Source organism: Elephas maximus, chromosome 27 (assembly GCF_024166365.1).
Source record: "Elephas maximus indicus isolate mEleMax1 chromosome 27, mEleMax1 primary haplotype, whole genome shotgun sequence".
NCBI classification, from domain to species: domain Eukaryota; kingdom Metazoa; phylum Chordata; class Mammalia; order Proboscidea; family Elephantidae; genus Elephas; species Elephas maximus.
The window spans coordinates 7,134,013-7,154,575 of NC_064845.1; the positions used below are offsets into that span (position 1 = coordinate 7,134,013).

The following is a 20,563-nucleotide window of genomic DNA, read 5'->3' on the forward strand; positions in this document are numbered from 1 at the left end:
TTGGGTGGAGCTGTAGCCCAGGGCTGGCGAGTCACCACTGGGGACTCCGTGGCCGCCTCCCTAGTGTCCACATGGGCATCTGAATAGCACTGCCCTACCGGCTTAGACAGTCCCTCCCTTGGGTGAAGCTGTAGCCCAGGGCTGGCGAGTCAGCACTGGGGACTCTGAGGCCGCCTCCCTAGTGTCCACAGCATCGTCAAGTAACAGTTGAGTTGGAGTCACCTCGGCAGGAACTGGTTAGGTTTTTTGGTTTCCCGGAGAGGGTAGGGCTGGAATCAGAGAGACCTGGCTGCTACACCTGGCTCTCCTTGGCTTACCCTGTGCTCAGAAGTAGTTTCCGAGCCTCAATTTTCTCATCTGTAAAATGGCCAAGATACACCTGCCCAGAAGCACAGTTGTAACTATTCCACGTGATCATGAATGTTATGACTGAGGAAGTAGCAAATTTAGGACAAGAAGATGAATTGTCAAGAGTTAAAAAACATTAACTTCCTCCAAAGCCTCTTCCTTATTTCACACTGAATGAGGAAATTGGTATTACAGTAGAGGAGGAAGAGAGAAGTAAACCGAAATTAAAAACTGCACATGTTCACCTAGAACCTAAAAGTCAACACTAGACCATCGCCCAAGATGGAGGGAAAAACAAAAGCCTAGTAGTTCTCAGTCTCCTGGTGCCCCGCTACCACCACCAACTGCTCTGACAGGGATCACAATAGAGGATCCTGGGCAGAGTGGGAGAAAAATGTAGAATGAAATTCAAATTCACCCAAAAAAAGACCAGACTTACTGGTCTGGCAGAGACTGGAGGAACTCCCGAGACTGTGGCCTCTAGACACCCTGCTAACTGGAGCCACGCCCAAAGACCACCTTTCAGACAAAGATTAGACAGGCCTTTAAAACAATAACACACGCGAGGAACGTGCTTCTTCCTGGTTCAATCAAGTATATGAGACCAAATGGGCAACACCTGCCCAAAAGCAAAGAGAAGAAGGCAGGAAGGACAGGAATATTGGATAAATGGACACGGAAAACCCAGGGAGAAAGAGAAAGGGAGAGAGTGCTGACACGTTGTGGGGACTGCAACTAATGTCACAAAACAATTTGTATATACAATTTTTGAACGAAAAACTAATTTGTGCCATAAATTTTCACCTAAAACAATAAACGTCTAGTAGTTTAGCAAGGTCCCTTGGCAGTACAAACAGTTTGTGCTCAACTACTAACCTAAAGGTTGATGGTTCAAACCCACTCAGTGATGCTGTGGAAGAAGGGCCTGGCAATCTGCCCCATGATGATTACAGCCAAGAATTCACATTTTACTCTGTAACATGTGGGGTTGGCATGGGTTGGGATCAACTTGATGGCAACGGGTTTGGTCTTTTGGTTTTATACACAGAGCATGGGGTTTAGGGCACCGTGCTGGACACAGAACAGAAACTTCGTTTCAAGCCTGGTTTTATGCTCTTCTTCTAGTTTAATAAGATATCCTTCTGCAACTGGCCAAGTCAATAGTTTATTAAAAAACAAACACATACACACACACAATGGTAACAAAGGCTGGAGACTTGGGATCTCCTCTCTGGGGACGGGCCGACCACATAGTGTTTCTACAGGCATGCCTCATTTAAGAAAGATGGGTGTCTTCCAGGCCAGGCTGACAGCCAGGTAAGTTAAGAGGTGGCTTTGTTTTCATGAGAGGCCTTAAGGCAGCTCCCTTCCCCGAGGAATGTGAAGTAGAAGCAGATTTATGCACGAGTTTCCGGAAACCCCTCCCGTAGGGTCGTCAGTACCTGAAAAACCCATTGCAGTCAAGTCAGCTATGACTCATAGCGACCCTATAGGACAGAGTGCAGCTGCCCTGTAGAGTTTCCAAGGAGTGGCTGGTGGATTTGAACTGCCGACTCTTGAGGCAGTTCTAAAAGCTGACAGAGAGAGACCAGAGAAAGAGGCTGGACCAGCTCAGAGCCCAGGGAGCCAGTGTCTTAGAGAGCAGGACTTTGGCACAGGAACACAGGTTCAGAAGGCTTTCCTCAGGTCACATGCCCACCAGCCCTCCTGTCTGCTGGGCCTCGAGTCCCGCCAACCCCGGCAGGGTCTCCTGCAGTGCCTGGTGCTGTGCCTTCATCAGACGGTTGCATCTTGGGAAGGAAATGGTAAGGTCAGGTCAGCGTGCTGGGGACAGGCCCATTCAGAGCCACCCAGAAGGCAGGAACCCACCCAAGCTCTGCTCAGGGCATTTTTTTTTCCTCCACCCAGGACCAACTTTCTTTGCAATTACTTTATTCATTTGAAATGCATGTCTAAAAAAAAATTAAATAGTGCAGGAGGGACCCCCCCACCTTAGCAGTGTGCGGCCCCCGAGTCTGAGTCTTCGTCCTCTGGGGTAACTCCTTCTAACTCCGTCAGCTGCTGCTTTTGGCAAGCTCCTCCATAATTCCATAATTTTCAGTAGTATATTTCATACCAACGTGTATGGATTGATCAACTTCAGACGTTACCTATCAACTTCTTGTTTCACATTCTATACTTTCTATCACTCATATTTTTAAAAATAACTTTACCGAGATAAAACTCACGTACCATAGAATCCACCCATTTAAAGTGTACAATTCAGTAATTTTTAGTATATTCACAGATGTGTGCAGCCATTACCACAGTTGATTTTAGAACATTTTCATCATCTCAAAAAAAAAAAAAATCGCACACCCCTTAGCTGTCACCCCTGCTTCATGCGTCCCCTTCCCTCCCAACCTCCCAGTCCTAAGCAACCAACTAGGTTACTTTCTGTTTCTGTAGATTTGCCTGTTCTGGACATGCCAAGTGGATGGGATCATATAATAGGGGGTCTTCTGGGACTCGCCTCTTTCACTTAGCATCGTATTAATGCCTCGCTGGAGCCCTGTGGTGCAGTGGTTAAGAGCTCAGCTGCTAACCGAAAAATCGGCAGTTTGAATTCACCAGCCGCCCCTTGGAAACCCTGTGGGGCAGTCCTACTCTGTCCCGTAGGGTCGCTATGAGTCGGAATCGACTCGATGGCAATGGGTTTAACTTCTTGCCAGCGACCGACAGAAGGAAACTGAAAGCTCTACTATGACCACCTTTCTGCAGCTCTGACCATGTATCACACGCCTTAATGTACGTACTTTGATGTCCTTAACGTACTTTTTAAAAGAAAGAAAAAAACACCAAGGAAGGAGGTGCTGGATCAAAGAAAGAAGTAGATTAATAAAAACAACAGGTCAAGCTTTCAGCAATTCTACTTTTAGGAATTTATTTTCAATATGAAAAAAATATTAGGGCTAAGTGTGTTGTTGCTGTTAGGTGCTGTCGAGTCGGTCCCGACTCAGAGCAACCCTGTATACAACAGAACGAAACACTGCCCGGTCCTGCACCATCGTCACGATCAGTGCTATGCTTGAGTCCGTTCTTGCAGCCACTGTGTCAGTCTATCTCATTGAGGGTCTCTCTCTCTTTTGCTGACCCTCTACTTTACCAAGCATGATGTCCTTTTCTAGGGACTGGCCCCTCCTGATAACATGTCCAAAGTATGTGAGACAAAGTCTTCACTGGATATGTATAAGGTCTTAGTTTCAAGGATGTTCATTACAGCACTGTTTAATAGCAAAGAAAACAACAACAACAACAACAACAAAAAACCTTAAATCCCCAAAGAGAAGAATTAAATCAACTGTGGCACAGTCATGCAACAGAACATCACAGAGCCATTAAGAATGATGGAGAAGAAGACCTAATACTATCAGGAAAATGTGTGCCATGTAGTTAAACCAAACCAAACCAAACCCAGTGCCGTCGAGTTGATTCCGACTCATAGCAACCCTATAGGACAGAGTAGAACTGCCCCATAGAGTTTCCAAGGAGCCCCTGGCAGATTTGAACTGCTGGCCCTTTGGTTAGCAGCTGTAGTACTTAAGCACTATGCCACCAGGGTTTCCACGTGGTTAAGTAAGAGGAAAAAAACAAGCAGGTTATAGAATAGCACAAAGTCTGATCCCTTCAATAAAAGCAACACGGTATCTGTTCAAAGGGGAAATACTGGAAGAACAGCCCCCCAGATGCTGTTCCCAGGTAGTTATGACAGACAGTTTTTATTTAAATTTTTTTTCCTTATTTGTATTTTCTAAGTGTTCTACATTTTATTTCTGTCATTAGGAAGAGGAAGATCAATTCAAGAAAATATTCTGTCACTTGTAAACCCATGTTCCTTGCAGCATTACTCACAACAGCCAACAGGTGGAAACAACTGAAATGTCCAACAACAGATGAATGGATAAACGAAATGTGGTGTATACATAAGAAAAAAAATTTTTTTTTTTTTTTTACATACAATGGAATCTTACTGTTGTGGACTGAATTGTTCCCCCCCACCCCGCCCTCAAATATCTGTCAGCTTGGCTGGGCCATGATTCCCAGTACGGTGTGATAGTCCACCATTTTGTCACCTGAGGTGATTTTCCTATGTATTATAAATCCTATTTCTATGATGTTGATGAGATGGGATTATCGGCAGATATGTTAATAAGGCAAGACTCAATCTACAAGATTGGGTTGTGTCTTGAGCCAATCTCTTTTGAGATACAAAAGAGAGAGGTGAGCAGAGACATGGGGACCTCATACCACTGAGAAACCAATGCTGGGAGCAGAGCGTGTCATTTGGACCCAAGGTTCCTGCACTGAGAAGCTCCTCGACCAGGAGAAGACTGATGACAAGGACCTTCCTCCAGAGCCAACAGAGAGAGAAAGCCTTCCTCTGGAGCTGATGCCCTGAGTCTAGACTTCTAGCCTACTAGACTGTGAGAGAAGAAACTTCTGTTTGATAAAGCCATCCACTTGTGGTATTTCTGTTATAGCAGTACTGGGTAACTTAGACTATTAGTCACAAAGAGAAGTGAAGTCCTGAAACATGCTACAATATGGGTGAACCTTGAAAACATTATGCTGAGTGAAGTAAGACAACCACAAAAGGACAAATATTGAATGATCCCACTTAGATGAAATATCTAAAACAGGCAAATGTCTAAAGGCTGAAGTTTATTACTTGCTATCAGGGGTGAGAGGCATGGGAAAAGGGGCACTGAATTTCTATTAATGGTGGCGGAATTGGGAAAAGGGCAGTGATAAGGCTGCACAACACGCTGAACTAAGAAAGCTAGGGAGGAAGAAAACGTAAATAAAAATTAAAAACTGCGTATGTTTACCTTGAACCTACAATTCAACCCTAGACCACTGCTCAAGACAGAAAAACAAAAGTCTAGCAGTTTGGCAAAGTCCCTTAATGTCACTGAATCATACATGTAAAAATGGACAAATGTTTTGTCAGATATATTTTTGCCACAATTAAAAAAAAAAATGCTTTGCCATCAGAGGCTGGAAATTCGGGGCATCCCTGGGCATGGTAGGGGCAGGGATTACAGCAGAGGTTCTTGGGGGTCTATCTTTTCTCCTGCCTGGCCCCTGAGCTCTAACGCTGCTTCTGGGTCTGCCTCGGGCCTGAACACGGCCTCCTCGGTGCAGGGCCATTCCCTACCGCTAAACTCAAGAAGGAGTGGTTCTCCTGTTCCCGAGCACAGGGAGCTTTCAGAGATCCTCTGAGAACAGGTAAGCAGGACTCACCTGTTGACTGGGTGACGCAGGAGATCTTGTAGGACAGCCAGATGCTCATCAGGCACAGGGAGGTGGCCATGAAGCCGAATATCTGCACGGGAGAGACGGAAACCCACAGTCCAAGGGTCAGGCGCCAGGCAGTCCCATTGCTCATCTGTTTTCCCTCCTGTACTGACTGTGGATGGCAGGGGCCCTGGGGAGTCACCTGATCCAACCACCTCATCCTTTAGGTGTAGAGATGGAAGCCCAGAGAGGCCCAGTTGCCGACCCCAGGTCCGTAAGTGGGCTGGGTGGTCCAGGGGAGAGGCTGTGTACCCGGATGGGGGTACAGGAAAAAAAAAAAAAAAAGATAACCCAAACTCATGCTGTGGAGTTGATTCTGACTCATACCGACCCTACAGGACAGAGTATAGGATTTCCAAGGCTATAAATCTTTATGGAAGCAGATTGCCACGTCTTTCTCCCTCGGAGCAGCTGGTGGGTTTGAACTGCTGACCTTTTGGTTAAAAGCTGAATGCTTAACCATTGTACCGCCACGGATCCTTCTGATAGGGGTAGTATGGGAGAATTTGAATATTGTCCAGGCACACCAGTGCACACCTGCTGCGCGTCTTGGGTCTGCAGAGATATCATCCAGGCCCTGTAAGTTCTTTTCCAGAGTTTGTAAATTTTTGTGTTTTTGGTTCTATATAATATGTAGATATTGGTTCTAAATATAAACACTAATATAAGCATTTTTTTTTTTTTATATAAGCATACTCTGGATCGTCTATGTCAGGGGTCGGCAAACTACAGCTGGAAGGCGGAATCACTGTTTTTGTAAATAAAGTTTTATTGGAACACAGCCACACCCATTGGCTTATGCTTTGTGTGTGACTCTGTTCTTGCTATAATGGGTCTACTGGATGGCCAACAAAGCTTAAAAATATTTACTATCCAGACCTTTATAGAAAATGTTTATTGATCCCTGTTCTAAGAGATTTCTATATAACCATGAAGTGCAAAGCAATTTCAATCCCATGTTTGGGTTTATGTTTACAACGGGTTGGCTCCAAGCTATTGTACTTTAATTATCCTGGGTTCATAAAGAAGAAAAAGACGGAACTGTAAAACTTAATTTGTTTTTTAAAAATTTTAACATTACAGTGAATTTTATTGGGGTAGCACTGTTTGCGCTTCATTTGTAAATTTCATTTGTAAATCTGTTCTAGCCCGTAGCATAGCCTGGTTAGAGCCAGAAGCAGAGGCCTTTAGGCCTCAGTTTACCTTTGCACGTATTTAAATAATATGAAATGAAAATAAGTCAAGGCAGAGCTCTTTTCCTTTTTCAGGCTCCAGCCCAGTGCTCAAGTGCGAGGAAAGCTGGCTGGGTCTAGTAAGACCTCTTCACTTTATACGGGAGGAACAGGGCCCCCGGGAGGAGGAGGGCATTCCACAAGGAGAAGCAAGTGCAAACCTTGGTCTCTTTGGCACTCTGAAGCCTGGAGTCCTTTCCGTATTTGTGAGCAACACTGGCAGCTGTAGCAGCTAAAATTCATTGAGCGTTACTATGTGCCAGCCGGTGCGCCAAGCCCTTTATGGTTGTTAGTTGCCGCTGAGTTGATTCCTGTTCATGGCGGTCCCACGTATGCAGTAGAACTGCTCCATAGGGTCTTCAAGGCTGTGACCTTTTAGAAGCAAATCACCAGGCTCGTCTTCCGAGGCACCTCTGAGTGGGTTTGAACCACCAATCTCTCGGCTAGCAGTTGAGCACGTTGTATTTGCATCACCCACGGACCCCTAAGCCTTTTACAGGTGTGTTGGTTCCTTTAACCCTCACAGCTCTGCCAGCTGGGTGCTAGTATCACCCCACCCCCACCCCTGCCATTTTACAGCTAAAGACAAGGGGGACAGGAAGTCAATTATTTTGCCTAAGGCCACAGAAAACACGGGCAAGGGGCAAGGATGGGATTTGAGCCCCAGGAGCCTGGCTCCTGCATCCACGCTCGGCTGTACTCATTGTCCAAGCGGTCTCAGACTTGGGTTCGCCACGCCGTCCCTCGTGTAAAGCCAGGCTCAGCAGCTAAAAGCAAACAGGAATGGCCCAGGAGCAGCCAGACGAAGGGCAGGATTCTCAACAAGGTCTGTTTTCTTCTTTTGGGCTTGGTTGCTGGTTTGTATGAACAGCTGACCCCACCAGCTCACATCCAGCTCTCCCTCCTTCCCTGAGTTCCCCTCCTTGGCTCCTTTTGTACCAATTGTTCGCACCACATAATTTGCCTCTTGGAGCCTGTCCTGGCCTCTCATGGTCTGCTTTGCACAATTGGTACATTATATACCATCCTGGTCTCCACTGTCTGCCCTGCATAACTGAACGGTTTATTATATTGGTCTATAATGCCGTTCTAGACGACACCGCCTTGTTTGCAGATCCTTTCATATGCCTTGGCCTCTCCTCCTAAAATAGACTACGACTTTCTCATAAGCAAGGATTCTATCAAGTATTTCTTCTGCCCCATCCCCACCCCGCAGGTCCAAGGTTGGGTCCTAGGCACAAGGATGATGTCTGACTAAGGCTCGCTGGGGGGTGGATTCCAGGGTTGGCACGGTAAGTACAGCCTGACTCATAACACTCAGCGGGACTCTCCCCGTGGGGCCCCTGAAGCAGAGGGCATGGGTTTCCTCAGCATCTCTTCCACCACCTGCCCTGCGTGGGGCAGCGAGGAGCCTGCGGGTGGCGACCAACACTGACCTCAGAGGCAGCCCGGGGGAGGTGGGGGGCTTGGAGGCAGTTACGGAGCATCAGCATTTAGAGGCCTGGACGCGCCCTGCGCAGTGAAGCTCTGCCGCGTGCAGACCTTTGGAGGATAGACTCCGGCCCTCAGCCAACCTACTTCTCCCAGCTAGAGTCTGGAGGATTTCGGGAACATATGTAAACAAAAGACAGTGACGGCCGCTCAGAGCTCAGAGCTTTGCTCAAAACTCGCGGTAAAAATCTTGCCTGTTCATCCGTTAAACGAATCAGTATGGGCCCACAGCTACCACACTGGAGACAACCGGCTAAATCAGAAATGAAATCGCAAATCAGATGACAGGGATCTATGAACCTTCTTAAAACACACACACACACACACATACATATATATACACACACATCTATGTATATATATGTACATATCCATGTAACTGTGTATATGTGTGCATATAGTGTAAGGACACACACATATACACACGTACGTATATATGTACATATCTATAACTGTACGTATATGTGTGCATATAATGTAAGTACACACACAATACACACATCTATATGTACATATCTACGTAACTATGTATGTATATGTGTGCATATAAACACACACACATATATATGCATACATCTATGTATATATGTACATATCCATGTAACTGTGTATGTGTTTATGTGCAAATAATGTAAGTACACACACACACACACACACACCTCCCACAGCCCTGTATTCATTCATCAGATGGATCAGTTTTCACCTCTGAAAAGTACAGGAATGATGCCTTTGCTGGCCTGAGTACTATTAAAAGCCAGGAATGGCAATTCTAGGATTCGCCTAACTGATCATAGAACCCTTCCCCTGGGCCTAACGGAGACCTCTGAATCTTCCCCTGCATTGTGCTGAGGCAGCCACGAACGATCAGAGCGGGCATGTGAATTAGAACCTATTCACCAGCTGATTTAAATGGTGGCTGTAGGAGAGAGAGCCTGGGATTTGCAGATGAGATCCTCCATCGTGGGCCCAGGTTTAAGGCTCTTGGGAGATGGTAGCATCAAGGTGGGTGCTGATTTTGCAGAAAAGGGCCCCCAAAACCAGCCCCTCTTCTGCCCCCATCAGGAAGAAGACAAGCACTTGAAACATGAATTCATTCCTAAAAGCTCCCCCGAGAGACCATCCTCACCGCTCCGGCCACCAGTCCGCTCACGCCGTAGCTCTTGGAGGCTGCCACGATGGAGGCGATTAAGAGAAGCAGGGTGCCGATTAAATAATGCAGGAGCTCCTGGGGGCAAAAATAGAGCAGAGCCGTGGGTACGGAGGTCCACTCCTGGTTCTTAGACAGCAACCGGACATCAGAGAAGATGCAAAGACGGGGAGACAGTGATACTTCCTCTTGCTCCTTGCAACATGCCCACAGGAGGCCCAGCGCAGCTTGCAGGCAGCAAACGCAGAAGGAAGAGGCCCAGGCAAAAGAGCGGAAAGATGGCGGGCAAGCAGGAAGGGAAGGGGACAAAGAGAAAGAAAGCGTCTCATGTGAGTAGAGACAGCCACTCAAGGACAGCTTCATTCGTGAGATCAATTTGTAGGCAGTATCTCTGACCTCTGACCAAAGCAAATAAGCCTCTCTCAACTCCCCAGCTGGAGAGTTTCAATGAAGCTCCAGCTCCGAGAAGCAAAGCCCCATACAGAGAGGTGTATCTTCTGCTTCAGAGAAAGTTCCAGGCTGACAATGTGCTGGCTTTGCGTGACTGACCAGAGTGTCTGCCCATTCTGTGAACAGCCCCAAGTGAGGAACAAGAGGTGCTTGGACCCCCCAGACTCAGAGTCTGAGCCTAGAAAGAGGTCAGCTCTGAAACGTTCTATGGGTGTGTGGTGGGAGCTGGCTTTCTCACTCCTAAGTCCTCCTGGTTTTGTCCTCATTCTGTCATTCCCCCTTCTCTTCTCTTCAGAAGTGTGTATCAGGCCAAGCACTGCCACCTGTAAGTCTACTGGCAGGGTCAACGCTGCCTTTGCTTCTCACCATGGACCACAGGGCCACCCATTTCCACCTCATTCACCCCTCATGATTAAAAGGCCATTTTTGCAGGCCCAGGACAGACGGATGAAGGTCTGTTACTCAGCAGCACAGGAATGCTTCCATTTCACCCTTCCCCTTTCTATTAAACAAATCAGAAGGGAATCAGGAATTACAGCCATCCCTTTTCAGTTGTCTTTAATGAGAATTTAGAAATGATTCCATTGTGATGTTCTGCCCAATAGGCAGGCAGCTATTAAACTTTGGAGAAGCATCCCACTGTTAAACTGCTAATCCCCTTCAGGCTGTGTGAAATCAAAGAACCTGGTTTCTCCATTAGTGACTAGAAAGGAGTATAATGAGGTGAATCACAGAGATTTTGGCTAAAAAGCAGGTTAGTACCTGGAAGTTCTCCACCTCCAAGGCCACCCATGAAGAAAGAAGAGGATGGCATGGGATAGGGAAAACCAGCTTGAAAGAGTCTTAACATGAAGCCATTTAGAGAGTACTCAGCCAAAAATGTGTGGTTGAGCAAAAAAAAAAAAAAAAAAAAAAAACTCTTAATATAGTGGATAATAACATTAAATGTAAATGGATTAAACAATCCAGTCAAAAAAGCAGAGGTAGTCAGACTGAACCAAAAATAAAAAAGATTCAACATATAGTAGAATATGTGATATAAAGGAGACACACTTTAGATTCAAAGAAAACAAATTGAAAGTGAAAGGACAGAAAAAGATATATCATGCAAAGAAAGCTGGAGTAGCTATACAAATACAAACAAAATAGGCTTAATAACAAAAATGTTAGTAGTGCTAAAGAGGGACATTTTATAATGATAAAAGAGTGACTCCATCATGAAGATATAACAATTATAAACATATATGCACCTAATAACTGAGCATCAAAATACATGAAGCAAAAACTGACAGAAATAGGTAGTTCAATAATAATAGTTGGAGCACCAATGTCTCATTTTCAATAATGAATAGAAAAACCAAGCAGAAAATCAACAAGTAAACAGAAGACTTGAACAACAGTATAAACTAACTAGACCTAGCAGACATCTCTAGAACACTCTACCCAACAATAGCAGAGTACACAATTTTTTCAAGTGCATAGGAAACATTCTTAAGATAGACCATATGCTAGGATATAAAACAAACCTCAATAAATTTAAAAAGATTGAAATAATACAATGTATGCTCTCCAACCACACTGGAATGAAAATAGAAATCAATAACAAAAACAATTTGGAAAAGTCACAAGTAAGTGAAAATTAAACAACACACCCCTAAATAACCAATGGGTTAAAGAAAAGACATCAGGGAAATTTTATAGTGGTAAATGCCTATATTAAAGAAGAAGAGAAATCTCAATTTAACAATCTAAATTTCTACCTTAAGACACTAGAAAAAGGAGCGCAAACTAAACCAAAATCAAGCAGAAGAAAGGAAATAAAGATTGGAGTGAAAATTAATGAAATAGAGAACAGAATAACAATAGAGAAAAATCAATGTAACTAAACGCTGATTCTTTGAGAAAGATCAACAAAATTGAGAAACCTTTAGTTAGAATGACCAAGAAAGAAAGAGACAAGACTCAAATTACTATAATAAAAAATGAAAGAGGGGACATGACTACTAACCTTACAGAAATAAAAAGGATTTAAAAGGAATACTATGAAAAACTGTATGCCAGTAAATTAGATAACTTAGATGAAATGAACAAATCCTAGAAATACACGAACTACTGAAAACTGACTCAAGAAGAAATAGACAATCTGAATAGACCTACGAGTGAAGAGATAAAATTAAACAAAAAACTACCCAAAAAGAAAAGCTCAGGCCCAGATGGCTTCACTGTTGAATTCCACCAAACATTTAAAGAATTAATACCAATTCTTCATGCATCCTTCCAAAAATAGGAGATGAACACTTCCCAACTCAGGCTATGAAGCCAGTATTACCAAAACCAGACAAAGATACAGCAAGACAAGAAAACTTCAGGCCAACGTCTCTTAGAATATGCATGCAAAAATCCTCAGCAAAACACTAGCAAACTGAATCTAGCAACATATAAAAAGAATTATACACTATAACCAATTGGAATTTATCCCTGAGATGAAAGATTGTTTTAACATCTCAAAATCATTCTAACACACCATGTCAATAGACTAAAAACAAACAAAAAAAAAACACCACAGATCATCTCAATAGATGCAGAAAGAGTTTTACAAAAATCCAGCACTCTTTCATAAAATCAAAACAAACGAAACACACTCAAACTAGGAATAGAAGGGAATTTCCTCAACCTGATAAAGGGCATTTATGAAAAACCCACAGCTAACATCATACTTAATGGTGATGAACTCGATGCTTTCCCTTTAAGACCGGGAACAAAATACGATGTCCACTCTCACCACTTCTACTCAACATTGTACTGGAGGTTTTAGACAAGACAATTAGGCAAGCAAAGAAATAAAAGGTATCCTGAATGGAAAAGAAGAAGTAAAATCATCTCTATTTGCAGATGATATGATCTTATATATAGAAAATTCTAAGGAATCCACTAAAAAACTATTAGAACTAATAAACACGTTTAGCAAGGCTTGTAGGATACAAAATCAATATACAAAAACCAGTTGTATTTCTATACACTAACAATGAACAATCCAAAAATGAAATTAAGAAAACAATTCCATTTGAAATAGCATCAAAAAAAAAAAATAAAATACTTAAGGAAAATTTAACAAAAGAAGTATAAAACTTATACTCTGAAAACTACAAAACATAGCTGAAAGAAATTAGAGAAGATGTAAATAAATGGAAAAACATTCCATGGTCATGGAAAAGAAGATTTCATATCATTAAGAAGGCAATTCCCCGAATTGGTCTACAGATTCAAGGCAATTCCTATCAAAATCCCTGCTGACTTCTTTGTGGAAATTGACAAGATGATTCTCAAATTTATATGGAATTTCAAGAGGCTCAGAACAGCCAAAACTATCATAAAAAGGAACAGAGTGAGAGGACTCACCCTTCAGATTTCAAATCTTACTACAAAGCAATAGCAATCAAAACAGGGTGGCAATAACATGCAGATAGACATATAGGATCAGTGGAGGGAATTGAGAGTCTGGAAACAAAGCTACATGTCTATTGTCAACCGATTTTTGACAGGGGTGACAACAACATTCAATGCAAAAAGGATAATCTTTTCAACAAATGATGCTGGGACAAGTGTATAAATAGTCACATGCAAAAAGTTGGATTCTTACCTCACACCATATACAAAAATTAACTCAAAATGGATCAAAGGTCTAAATATAAGAGCTAAAACTACAAAACCCTTAGAAGAAAACATAGGGTAAGTCTTCATGACTCATATTTGGCCATGAATTCTTAGATATGACATCAGAATCATGAGCAACAAAAGATAAATTAGACTTCATCAAAATTTAAAACCTTAGTGCCTCAAAAGACACCATCAAGAAAGTGAAAAGACAGCCCACAGAATGAGAGAAAATACTGGCAAATCATATATCTGATAAGGGTCTAAGTATCCAGAATATACAAAGAACTCAACAGTAAAAAGACAATACAAATGAAAAATGGGCAAAGAATGTGATAGACCTTTCTTCAAAGAAGATACACCAATGGCCAGTAAGTACATGAAAAGATGCTTGACATAATTAGCCATCAAGGAAATGCAAATCAAAACCATAATGAGATACCACTTCACATCCACTAGGATGCCTAGGATCCAAAAACACATAACAAGGGTTGGAAAAGATGTGGAAAAATTGAGCCTTCATACATTGCTCGTAGGAATGTAAAACGGTGTAGCCATTTTGGAACGCTGCCTGGCAGCTCCTCAAAACGTTAAATAGAGTTACCATATATGATCTGGCAATTCCACTCTTAGGTACGTATCCAAGAGAAATGAAGACGTATGTTCACACAAAAAACTTGTGCATGAATGTTCATAGAGGCACTATTAATAATAGCCAAAAAGTGGATAACAACCCAAATGTCTATCAGCTGATAAACAGATAAACAAAATGTGATATACATCCATACAATGAAATTTTATTTGGCCATAGAAGGGAATGAAGTAGTGATACATGCTACAACATAGACAAAACTTGAAAACATTATTCTAAGTGAAAGAAGTCAGTCACAAAAGGGCACATATGATTCTGTTTATATGAAATGCCAGAATAGTCAAATTTATATGTACAGAAAATAGATCAGTGGTTCTACAGGGCTAGAGGGGAGGAGGGGGCAGTGATAGCTAAGAGGGTATGGAGTTCCTTTTCTTTTAATTTTATTGTGGTAAAATATATGTAACAAAATTTGCTGTTTTGCACAATTCAGTAACATTAATTACATTCACCGTGTTGTGCCATCCCCACTATCAATTTCGAAAAGTTTGTCATCGCTACAAACAGAAACTCAGTACACCTTAAGGAATATCTCTTCATTTCCCATCCCCCGAGCCCTTGTAGCCATGAATACATCTTGATCTCCAAGCATTTGCTTATTCTAGAGATTTCATAAAAGTGGGCTCATACAATATTTATCCTTGTGTGTCTGCCTTATTTCACTCAGCTTAATGTTTTCAAGGTTCATCCACGTCATCGCATGGATCAGAGCTTCATTTCTCTTTATGGCTGAATAATATTCCATTTGTGTATACAGACCACGTTTTGTCTACCCATTCTTCTGTTGGTGGCCTCTTGGTTTCTTCCCACCTTTTGGCTATTGTGTACAATGCTGCGGTGAACATGGGATTTCTTTCTGAGGTGATGAAAATGTTCTAAAACTAATCTAAATTGAAAATGTTCTAAAGCTGTGATGGTTGTATGACACTGTCAATATACTAAAAGCCACTGAATTGTACACTTTAAATGGGTGAACTGTATGGCATGTGAATTAGATCTCAATAAAGCTGTTAAAAACATTATATAGTAGGCAGAAAAAACCTGGCAACCTCTGATTTCTCTCCTCAGTCCCTGTCAGTCCATTTTAGCTAACGAATCTTATCCTTCAATTCTCGTTAAAAGTATAAATACCCACCCTCCTTATCGGTTACTTTTTTCCATGTTCCTCTTTCCAACTCAATCACACACAGCCCATTTTTCTGTCACTTGAGAAAATAAACACTGAAGTGAGAGGCAAAGCCTTCCAGGAGCTGAAAAGTGAGTTTTAGATACCAGCAGGATACCAGGCAGAGGTGCCCACAGTGGGAAGCTCAGGGCTGAGGCAGCAAAGGACAGCCAAGGAGGTAGGGTGGGAAGGCAGACGGGAAGTGCTCCGTCGGGTCTAGGTGCCCCAGCTAACACTCTGACTTCTGCATCAGACCCTCCGCAGACTGCCCAGGGGAGCCACGAATGGGGCCAGGCCACTCCCTTACCGACAGGGGCCAGTTGATACAGGTGAGCATGCGGTAGAGACGGAAGAGGTGGACCAGGTAAAAGGCGAGGATCATTATTAAGTCGCAAATGGTGACCACTTCAAAGTAGCTGTAGGCACCGTAGTCTGTCCACAGAGAACTCCTCACGCAGATGAAGGCAATCAGCAGAGTAACCTGAGACGTAAACATGGAGACGTCAGAGAAACCCCTCCCCAAGGCGGCTACCCAGGAACAGACAACAACAAACCAACAGAAGACAAACCAATTGTCCTCCACCTCTCACTCCCTCCAAAGCTCAAACTGAGGAACCGCTAAAATTCAGGCTATCTCCTCACGGACTGGCAGGAAGGTAGGGAGAGAGCAGTTTCACACAGTTCAGGCTTGTACGATACACACAGGTTGTGAATGCTGAGTCCTGAGGCAGCTGGCTTTGTTATCTCTGAAGTTCGTTAAATTGTGCCGGCAGGAAGCATCTTCAGAGAGGAGGCAGGAATACAGGAAAGTAACAAAGTGGAGTCATTCCGTCTCCTTACTGGGCCCCCAGAGAGCAAAAAGAAGAGTTCAGCATGATGTTGGATCTAGCATTTTCGTATAAGGTTGAACTCTATGACGTTACCAATATTTGGCTGTTTTTGACTTACAAACATGGCAATTCATACATTATACCTTCCTAGTTGGTAGAGAACAAGTTGTCATTTCCTGGTGCTGACATGCATGATCTCATTGAGGCCACAGAGAACCCTGCATGGTAGATAATATCCCAATTTTCAGATGGGGATACTGAGGCACTTGAGTTTGATAATTACTCCAAGGCCACCCAACTTGAAAGCAAAGGAGCTGGAATGTGGACCCAAGTCTGACTGACACCAGGGACAATGTTTCCCATGCCAGATACAGTTCTGCCTCCCATATATGTAAATCCTCATCATCCCACAACACTTAATTGTGCTCATGTGGAATGTGTACATAGACCAAGAGGCAGTCCTTCGAACAGAACAAGGGGATACTGCGTGGTTTAAAATCAAGAAAGGTGTGCATCAGGGCTGTATCCTTTCACCATACTTATACAATCTGTATGCTGAGCAAATATCTGAGAAGATGGACTATATGAGGAACGCAGCATCAGGTTTGGGGGAAGACTGATTAATAACCTGCGATATGCAGATGACACAACCTTACTCGTTGAAAGTGAAGAGAGCCTGAAGCACTTACTGATGAAGATCAAAGACCACAGCCTTCAGTATGGATTGCACCTCAACCTAAAGAAAACAAAAATCCTCACAACTGAACAAATAAACAACATCATGATAAATGGAGAAAAGACTGAAGCTGTCAAGGATTTCATTTTACTTGCATCCACAACCAACGTCCACGGAAGCAGCAGTCAAGAAATGAAATGATGCACTGCATTGGGAAAATCTGCTGCAAAAGACCTCTTGAAAGTGTTAAAAAGCAAAGATGTCACTTTGTGGACTAAGTGCGCCTGACCCAAGCCATGGTATTTTCAATCACCTCATGTGCACACGAAAGCTGGATAATGAATACGGAAGACTGAAGAAGAACTGATGTCTCTGAGTCATCGTGTTGGTGAAGAGTGTTGAGTATGCCGTGAACTGTCAGAAGAACAAGAAGTCTGTCTTGGAAGTAGTACGGCCAGAGCGCTCCTCGTAAGCGAGGATGACAAGAGTTTGTCTCAAGTATTCTGGACATGTTATCAGGAGGGGTCAGTCCCTGGAGAAGGATATCATGCTTGGTAAAGTAGAGGGTCATCGAAAGAGGGGAAGACCCTCAATGAGATGGACTGACACAGTGGCTGCAATAATGGGCTCAAGTACAACAACCCTTGTGAAGACAGCGCAGGAACGGGTAGTGTTTCATCCTGTTGTACACAGGGTCGCTATGAGTCAAACTGACGACACCTAAGAACAACATCATCATCAAACAAGCTGAGAAAGGTAGATGAGTTATCAGACCTGTGGGAATCCTGGTTTAGATGTTACGCTTGTTCACCACTAGGGCAGATAGTAAGAGCTCACTAAGAATACTGCTGCGTGAGTGAATGAATGGGCAGGCTGACTAAAAAACTAGATCAGGTAAATAGTATTAGCAAGGGGAGAGAAGATTATAGTCTTTATAAAGTCCCCTCAAGAGAATAAAACCTGTCCATGCCACATAGGGAACACATCAATAACACCCAGGTGTTAAATGTATGTAAAATCTTAACCAGTAAAAACCAGTTGCCATTGAGTTGATTCCAACTCATGGTGATCCCGTGTGTGTCAGAATAAGACTGTGCTCCATGAGGGAGAATGAAGAAAACCAAAGACACAAGGGAAAGATTATTCCAAAAGACTAGTGGACCACAACTACCACAGCCTCCACCAGACTGAGTCTAGTACAACTAGATGGTGCCTGACTACCCCCATCGACTGCTCTGACAAGGACCACAATAGAGGGTCCTGGACAGAGCTGCAGAAAATGTAGAACAAAATTCTAACTCACAAAAAAAGACCAGACTTACTGTTGGTCTGACAGACTGGAGAAACCCTGAGAGTACGGCCCCTGGACACCCTTTTAACTCAGTACCGAAGTCACTCCTGAGGTTCACCCTTCAGCCAAAGATTAGACAGGCCCATAAAACAAAACGAGACTAAATGCACACATCAGCCCAAAGGCAAGGATGAAAAGGCAGGAGGGACAGGAAAGCTGGTAATGGGGAACCCAAGGTGGAGAAGGTGAGAGGGTTGATACGTCATGGGGTTGGCAACCAATGTCATGAAATAATATGTGTACCAATTATTTAATGAGAAACTAATTTGCTCTATAAACATTCATGTAAAGCACAATTATAAAAAAAAACAAAAACAAGAACTGCTCCATAGTGTTTTCAATGGCTGATTTTTTTCATAAGTAGGTTGCCAGGTGCTTCCAAGGTGCTTCTAGGTGGACTCGATCCTCCAACCTTTCGGGTAGCAGCTGAATGCATTAACTGTTGCACCGTGCAGAAACTCCACGTAAAATCTTAGGATCTATTAAATGCACTAATTCAGGACAAAGATTATTTTGTATTGTCTCTTTCCTATACAACCAGTGGTTCTCAAAGAGAGAAGGTGTAAGTGTGTGATTTTTGTCCCCCAGAGAACACATGGCAATGTCTGGATACATTTTTGGTTGTCACTATTAGGGGGTGTACTACTGGCAAGGAATGGGTAGAGGCCAGAGATGCTGTGAAACATCCCACAGGGCACGAGATAGCCCCCATGACAAATAAACATCCCACAGTGCACAGGATAGCCCCCATGACAAAGAATTATTTGGCCCAAATGTCAATAGAGCTGCTGCTGAGAAAACCTGCTGCAGAAAACATCGAGTCTACAATAAGAATGAAATCACAAAATGGGTCCAAGGCTGGTCCAGGTGGCCAGTGCTGACGACACTCTGTTTTCTAGAGCCCCTCATTTCCAGGACCATGAAGCTCCTCAGTAATCGGCACAACAGCTAAAAAAGAACTCTCGGCTTGAAGCTTAAAGGGGCCACGAAGACTGTTTTGCTTAACAGATCAAAACAGAAGAGTGTGGCTCTGACAAGAAGGCACGAAGGGACCCTCAACATTTGCGTATTTCCCTTTGCTAATGAGCAATGTGAGTATTTCCATGTTTCGGTTCCTCTCAGGCCAGCCAGCCATGGTAAAATAATGATTCACGCCTAGAGGTCGTTTGAAGACGCCGGAGAGCGCTTCTGCCTCAGTCAGGAGTGTGCTTGACTGCCGTGCCCGGGGATTTTTATTATCTGTCTTAAAATGCAGATAATTCGGGACCATGCAGTGTGATTCCTGCGCAGAGAGGCACCTTTGTAAGAGCAAAGATTAAGTAAACGCTTAGAACTCCTCACCCGTGACAGAGCTGTGATTTTTTCATGGTGACACAGGGATTTGGGAGTTTCCCAGTGAACAAAAGGGGTCTGAGCAGGACTTCCCCTTCAATCCCCTAGGGCTGAGCGCTCTGCAGCAGGAAGTACCTCGGGCTCTGCCACAAACACGGCAGACCCCTCTGGGGCACTTGCTTATGAAATACAACTTCCAGCTCTGTCCACTTACTAAGGGGCAACCATGCCCTTTCAGGAAGGCACCCGTAACCCAGCAGATGGTGCATGCTACTAACGGTTTCCTTTTTGTCCAAGGATTTATTCATTCCTACAAGGAGCCCTAGTGGTGCAGTGGTTAAGCACTCGGCTGTTAACCAAAAGGTTGGAGGTTCAAGCCCACCCAGCTGAACCCACCCAGATGCTGCACGGGAGAAAGAGCTGGTGATTTACGTCCGTAAAGATTATAGCTTAGGAAATCCTATGGGACATTTCTACTCTGTCATGTGGGGTTGCTATGAGTCAGAATTGACATCACGGCACCCAACAACAGTAACACTTTATTTACTTATTTTTTTCTATTGTACTTTAGGTGAAAGTTTACAGCCCAAGTTAATTTCTCATTCAAAAATCTGAACACACACTGCTTTGTGACACTGGTTGCAATCACTACGATGTGACAGCACACCCCCCCCCCCTTCCACCCCAGGTTCCCTGTGTCCATTGGTCCAGTTCCTGTCCCTTCCTGCCTTCTCTTCTTGCTTTTGGACAGGAGCTGCCCATTTGGTCTCATACATTTGATTACGCTAAGAAGCACGTTCCTCACGTGTGAACAGCACTTTAAACGGCTAACATCTAGTGCGCTTAAAAAAAAAAAAAAGAAAAGGTTTGGTTGACACCAAACTTTTCAGAAACTCTT

The 20,563-nt window shown here is 43.5% G+C and overlaps 1 protein-coding gene across 2 annotated transcripts in view; it reads right to left on the bottom strand.

The window, feature by feature from the left end:
- Nucleotides 1-1,494: 1,494 nt before the first annotated feature.
- Nucleotides 1,495-20,563, bottom strand: part of CMTM7 (CKLF like MARVEL transmembrane domain containing 7) — a 70,838-nt gene continuing 51,769 nt past the window's right edge. Inside the window, exons 2-5 of one of the 2 annotated variants that reach the window (XM_049871199.1) lie at nt 15,784-15,957; nt 9,535-9,633; nt 5,632-5,713; nt 1,495-2,138 (exon numbers count right to left, since the gene is read on the bottom strand). In XM_049871199.1, the coding sequence (XP_049727156.1) occupies nt 2,125-2,138; nt 5,632-5,713; nt 9,535-9,633; nt 15,784-15,957 (369 nt within the window). In that variant the 3' untranslated portion in view covers nt 1,495-2,124. The remainder of the gene's footprint in view (nt 2,139-5,631; nt 5,714-9,534; nt 9,634-15,783; nt 15,958-20,563) is intronic. The other variant, XM_049871200.1, reaches the window with a different exon arrangement.